Source organism: Peromyscus eremicus, chromosome X, assembly GCF_949786415.1.
Source record: "Peromyscus eremicus chromosome X, PerEre_H2_v1, whole genome shotgun sequence".
In the NCBI taxonomy this organism is placed as follows: Eukaryota; Metazoa; Chordata; class Mammalia; order Rodentia; family Cricetidae; genus Peromyscus; species Peromyscus eremicus.
Genome location: NC_081439.1, coordinates 83,985,519 through 83,992,662, shown reverse-complemented (window position 1 = coordinate 83,992,662; position 7,144 = coordinate 83,985,519). Strand labels below are relative to the sequence as shown.

The following is a 7,144-nucleotide window of genomic DNA, read 5'->3' as shown; positions in this document are numbered from 1 at the left end:
TCCACCAGGCCTTCTTAAACAGGTAGTTTGGACACTTAAGTCTGTTCTTAGAGAGTACAGAGGTATCTCTGATAAGGTACCTTCATCAGTCTGGGGATGGTCCTGGCTGGATGCTACCAATGGCAATAATTACAGGGAGGCTTGAACTGGGGTTCAGGCTGAGCACAGCTGTCAGCGCAGGTTATGTAAATATTCCTTTATTAGAGGGGAAATGGTGCCCAATAAATGATGGAAAAGCTACAATAGCACACAAGAAACTCATAGCAGAAAATGGCTGATAATCAAAAGCCAAATATCACCAAGGCTCCTTAAGCCTCAGCTTGACCTCTGGAAGGCCCTTGGCTTCTTCCAGGTATTAGCTTTATCATAAGCAGCTGAAATCCTACTTTGTATATTTTTGTGGCTTGTAGCAACTTAGGGTTGAGGGATTTTTTCATAAATTGATGCAAATAATGTCATTCTCAGATTATAACCAAAATCATAACATAGTCCTACTAAGTTTCTTTGCACAGTTATTTGTCTTTTGCTTAGATTTAAGTGAGAGGTAAAAATCATGTGACCACTACATTTTTTAATTAATTCATTAAAAATGATAACTAGTATAAACAACTATGTGGTGATTACTGTTTGAGAATAAGTTCTGGGATCAGACATTTCCAATCGTACTTCGGTTTCCAAAAATCATTGTGTCTTTGCAGGGACTTAAAAAATTTGATGAGGAATGGATGGGAACATGCTAAATATACAAAATACACACATAGGAAAACAGTTTTTTAAAATGAAAGTGGGGGCAGCTGGAGAGATGACTCAGAATTTAAGAGCACTGGCTGCTCTTCCAGAGAACATGAATTAAATTCCCAGCACCCACATGGCAGCTCACAACTGTCCAGTTCCAGGAGATCTGACACCCTCACACAGACATACATACAGGTAAAACATCAATGAACATAAAAAATAAAAATAAATCATTAAAAAACTTAAAAATTAAACTGAAAAAATTATCACCAAAATAGAATGATATGGTTATTGAAGTGAACTGGAGCTCCAGATAGATAGATAGACAGATAGATAGATAGACAGACAGACAGACAGACAGATAGATAGATAGATAGACAGATAGAAGATATACAGATAGACAGATGATAGATAGACAGATGATAGATAGATAGATAGATAGATAGATAGATAGATAGATAGATAGCTAACTAGATGATAGATAGATAGATGATAGCTAGGTAGATACAGAGATAGATAGATGATAGATAGACAGACAGATGATAGATAGATAGATACATAGATAGATAGATAGATAGATAGATAGATAGATAGATAGATAGATAGGAAAGATAGTGGGGATTGGACCTAGGGCCTTGCACATTCAAGTGCTCTACCATTTAACTACATGCCCAGGCCTCAAGTTCTTTTTTCCAGTTCTGAGGTTTGAAAATAAGGTCGTTAGCATGCAAGACAAGAGCTCAGTTAGAAACTGTATCTCCAGCCCCCAAATTAACTTGTTAAATGTATTATTATAATAAGTAAACAAAGCTGTGAGCTACAAACATCAAATTCATGAGGTGGAGGTTAATTTTTATTTTTAGTTTCCCATTGCTAATAAAAATTACAATCTCTATCCACATTATACTTCTTGGATCTTTATACTTCTATTCCATATCAAATTCCCCAAAAGTATGCTTGTAAGATAAATCAATTGCATCTCAAAAAAATAATAATAACAGCATGCATCTCTGTCAAACTAACAGACCCACTTACCACGAGGAGTAGTGAGCTGGGACATTGGTGCTTAGGCCTAGCTAAGGCTTTGTTGTGAATGCTTTCCTTAATGACATGTTTTGACATCTGCAGTTTTCATGTTCAGCACCTGTAGCAATTTCAAGTTAAAGTTTCTGACTATAAAACAAAATCAGATTAATCTGAAGTATGTGCTTGAGCATTCTGTCTTCCTGTCTTCATGTAACTACTGTATATTTCTGTTCTAATATGCTTCAAACATACAAAAACATACTGTGTGTGTGTGTGTGTGTGTGTGTGTGTGTGTGTGTGACTGAAAAATGATCACCACATCAGTAGTGATTTCACCTCTTGCCATTTCCCAGACAAAGAAATGGAGATCCCACACAAACTAAGTGAAAATTCTGGAGCTAACACTGGAATGCATGACATTCCACCTTTGAAGTTTCTGCTGGTTGGAAATACTCCTTCTCAAATGCTTATCCATGAACAGTATAACCACATACACAGCTGTTTAAATGAGTGGAGTGTTATATTTACATGATGTGACTGCAAAAAAATGTTACACATTAGTTTTAAACTGTTCTTAGGGGAAAAATAGCCCTTTCTGTTATCAGAGGTAGTGTAACTGGATTGTTTGGTCTTAGGAGCAATTAAATTGCAGTTACTGCTTTAACAGTGTTTATTTCCCCACCTTGGAAAAGGCCATTTTAAATTTCATTATGCAGTATTATGTATATTTACTCAATAAGCTATTTTACAAACATTCCAATTCCTTTATACTATAAATCAAGTAAATGGGGATTTTATGTAGAGAATGAAATGTACTTTGTCGGCACAATCAAAATTAGTTCTTTCACACAAGGTAAGGAATCTCTTTCCAGGAATGATAAAAAGGATTTCCAGAGAAAAGGAAAACAGAAAAAGAAATCTGTAAGTGAAATTTGATTCTGTGTTGTCTGAGATATAAAAGAAACAGAAGTTGAATTTGGTCATGGTATTTTATCACAGCAATATAAATCCTAAATAAAAAAACGAGGTAAGGATTACACTTATATGTGGGTATAAGGACAAATATTTAGAATGTTGGTTTAGTAAAGTGGTGGTTGTAGGTTCTCCTCCAAGATGCATGTGTTTCCTAGCACTAGGTAGATGGCTAGGTTCGAGTACCAAACATGATTTCCCTCTTGCTGAGTGTGTGTGTGTGTGTTAAGCATAATTAGAAAGCTGTTGTGCATTGTCAAGGTATGTGTGGCACTACCCCACCCTTGGGGTTATCGTGCCATGATGGTCATTGTGGTTCATTGGTGCCATAGCTGGGTAGGACTATTGGTCACTTCCCTCCTTAGGAAGCTTACATGGGGCCTTCTGGAACAATGAAAGCTTGTCCCTCTGGGAGGAGGCTTTCAGGTTAAATCCAGATTGGATCCACTGGGCTCTGAGTCTGAAGTGCATGGTGATTTCAGCAATAGAGGCTCATCTTCCACCTTCTGTGAGGCAACCAAGGGCAACAGCAATGGCCTATAATGTTTTGGAGAGACTTTTGGACAATCCTAATCAATAACTCATAAGAGGGACTCTTATGCCTGGTTTGGGGTTTTTTGTTAGGTAGTCCATGGCTATTGTGAGGAGGGGGTGAAACATTGCCAGCCCAGATGGGAAAATTTTTATTTAAACTATATGTGTATGTATCTACACAGACTTAGTTGTATTGTGTGTATTTTTTGATTGATAGTTCACAATATGACATTTTCAAACATCCTGTTATTTTACCCTTCCCCCTCCTTCGAATCTAGTTCTCTTACTCCCTCCTCTCTAATTAGATGCCCCATTTTTCCACTTCCCCCTTCAGATCATTTGCATCTGCTAATCCCCCATCTATTGCTCCCCCATCCCCCATTCCAGCAATGGTCTCTTTTTACTTGCCTGGTTTCTGCAGTTACACCAGGTTATGTATTCACGTCTGAAGATTTGGAGCTAGGAACCTCAGATGAGAGAAACATGAGACATTTATCTTTCTGGGTCTGTGACCTCTCACTCAATATGATCTTTTCTAGTTCCATCCACTTACCTGCAAATTTATTATTTCCGTTTTCTTTAAAGCTGAATAGCAGCTGATGACAAAACAGAATTGTGGAGCCCCGTCCAAATTGATATTTCTATGTGTGGGTGGGGGTGGGGGTACATAAGTTCTCAACCCTCGACAAAGAACTACAGATAACTAAGAAACAATGTTGTGAGAGTGAGAGAAATAGTCTACCCTGGGGAAGAGCACACCAATGGATTATTCAATACCAAATGGTCAGCCCTGAAGTCGTATAAGTACCATTATACAGACTCAGCACGTTGTATTTAGGAATATATGTATATGCCCTGAATTTGAAGGTTACACGAGAGTGTTTGGAGGGAGGAAAGGGAAGAGGAAAATGTAATTATATTATAATCTCATAAATAAAAACGATATTTAACAAAAAGAATCAGATTGGATTTCAAGTTTGAACTCTACTGTTTGCGTGCAGTAATGTAACAAACTTCTGAATTTCAGCTTCTTCATTTGAAGAGAACTAAAGCTTGTACTGCTTACTTTTTAGATTATAGAATATATATACATATATATGATTATAAGTGAAAAATCATACCACAAGTGTTATTAGCAATATCCCAGCAATGATTAAATAATAGACCTAAAATAGTTTTAAGCAGTTAGCATTTGTTTAATGGTATTAAACATACTAGACCATACTCATCACATGTTAAGCATGCAAACATTTTCAAATTTCAGTAACAGTGCTAAAACATGTTGCAAAGATACAATGCACAGCAATCTTTGTGGAGAAAACACTGTAAGACACACATTTGATTTACTTAAGGGATATGAAGTGAGTTATAATTATTTACAGCCTAAAGAGGCATTCACTATTCAAATGGATGTATTTGCTGGCAAGGAAAACAAGCATTAAGATTTCTGAAGTGGGGGTAAATTCTCATTCTCATTCGTATTTACCTATTTTGTATGTCAGACTTCTAAGAAGCAAATCACAATTTTTCTAGTAATCAAACACATCCTAGAAGATATAAGAAAACGGCAATCAATGTGAACCTACAAGAAATGTCAGGAATAAAATACAGTTATTATGACAACACCCATACATCGAATTTTTAAATTTTTCCAAACACATTTATATTACACACGGAATAAACACAGTGAACACGACAAAACTGTGTATTCTTTTCAATCCTTATTATGCAATTGTCTGATAATATTCTGCTCTGGTGAACTTCTTTTGTTGTTTTGTTTGTACAATAATGTTCCAGTACTCTATCAGTCCTTCCCTCCAACTACACAATTTGATGTTAATTCTTATGCAAAAGGAAACATAACAACCACTGTCACAGTAAGATCCATGAATGCAGTCTCTATGTTAGATAAATGGAAGGAAGCATGAGGATGAGGAGCTCAGCCAGTCCCAGATACAAAAACAGCACGTCTTAAAGAAACAAAACACAAAAGAAGTCAGCAAGACGTAAGGGAAAAGATGAAAGAAATATGATTCCTTAAGTACGCAGATGTCCCTTTCAGACGCAGAGTTCTTCAAAAAGTCGTGGCAATTTCATACGAGTCTGGAAATGGGACAGACACGCGTCCAGATCCAGTCACAAGAGGCAGAATCCCAGCAATCGGGATGACTTGCCAGGACAGAGTCAAAGTGACATTCCTGTTTCCCTTGAGACCGTGCCCGTCGTCAAAGAAAAAATACTTGCTTTTGACATCTTTGAGATCCAGCTTGGGGTTCTCGCCTCGCAGAAGGATCTTGTCCCAGAGGACCACCTGGTTCACAGCGTTGCTTTTGGTGGAATATTCTGCCGAGAGGTAAAGGAAGAGCTGCTTGACGTTCCAGTCGAAAGTCTTCTCCAAATCCGCAGAGATGTGGAAGGTGATGAAGCCCAGGTCGCTTTTTTTTCTGGGTCCGGTGAAGTCTTCCACTTTCTTGAGCAGGATCCTGGAGACGTGCAGGCGCACTGGCGCGCTTCTGTCTTTGAAGGCGGTGGTGAGGATGCAGCCCAAGGTGAGCGCCGCCATGACGCTCAGCGTGAAGGCGAACAGCGAGTTCGCCCGCGACAGCAGGGTGTTCATCTTGCGGGCTCAGCCGGCGGCTCCCTCCACGCGGGCTCCACGGGCGCTCGCTGGCTGCCTGGCTCGGGCTGGCTGGCTGGGCACGGCGGCGTGCAGTCTGCTCGCGTTCCCTCTGCCTGCCTCTGGCTCGCGCAGAATGCTGGGTGCGCGCACGCGTCCCCGGAGCGCGCACCGCCCACGATGCCTTTTCTTTCTTTCTTTTTTTTTCCCCCCAAGTCCCTGGTTAACCCTACAACCACTGTCTGCTGATAGTCTAAGGCGTTTGGAGCATCTGATAGGAAACAGCAGCACCGTGTCTCTGCGTGGCTAAATCACCCCGGGAGAGCTTGAGCTGCCTCATCCCCCACACCCAGACACAGTCACTGAAGGTCCCATCTGTGCCCCCCCAAAGCCCTGTCCAGGGAACCCCTCCCTCTGCACACTGCTGCATCATGGCTTCCATACATCCTAGCCCCTCCCCTGGCCTTCTGCAACAGGCTCCTGATGGCTGTGCCCCCTCCCCCACCACACACACACACTAACTCATCCTGCCTCTCTGCAGTCCAATCTCTGCACAGAGAGCAGCCATCACCTACGGGTCATGTCCCTCCCCTACTGGGATCCTCCACACCCAAAATACCGTCATAGTGTCAAATGTGTGGCCCAGACTCTGTGCTGCATCTGCCCTTCCACCTCACCCCATCAGCCTGTGTGTTGTCTGCCAGGCTCCAACCACTGGGCTTGCCCTCTGCTCCTGGATCAGCTGGAGCACACAGTGCAAGGGCACTGAGAACTGTCCTGTCTGGGCTGGCTTTTTCACTCAGGACTCGGTTTGAAAGCCACTTCCAGGAAAGGCCTTCACTGACAACTCTCTCTGTAAGCCCCTGTCCCCTGATATCCTACTCTAATTATTATTCTCTTAATCATAAATAACTGTACAAAATTGCTCTTCCAATCGATTTATCTTCTAAGCCCCAGTTTCCCAATCTTTCATGACAGTTCAGTGACCCTGTCTATCCTGTTCTTTTTGCTTTTTCCCAGTGCTTAAATCAGAGGCTTGTGCATAAATCTGAATAAATATTACTATTTGACACATCAGAACATACAAAAGAAGCCTGTACTTACAAGTCAATAGCCATAAAATCACATGTGCAAGAATGCAAAATATTAGAAAATCTTGAAGAAAACCCACATTGCTTTTCAAACCTAGATGAATACCAGAACGAATTGGAGAAACTATTGAAAACATCGAGACTCTCCACCTCACGTCCCTGGTTTGGT

The 7,144-nt window shown here is 40.6% G+C and overlaps 1 protein-coding gene across 1 annotated transcript; it reads right to left on the bottom strand.

Annotated features, from left to right (window-relative positions):
- Positions 1-4,439: 4,439 nt before the first annotated feature.
- Positions 4,440-6,053, bottom strand: LOC131899382 (signal peptidase complex subunit 3). Its single transcript, XM_059250818.1, has one exon. It carries the CDS (start codon positions 5,882-5,884, stop codon positions 5,342-5,344), a length of 543 nt encoding a protein of 180 aa, XP_059106801.1. The 5' UTR covers positions 5,885-6,053; the 3' UTR covers positions 4,440-5,341.
- Between the last annotated feature and the right edge of the window lie 1,091 nt (positions 6,054-7,144).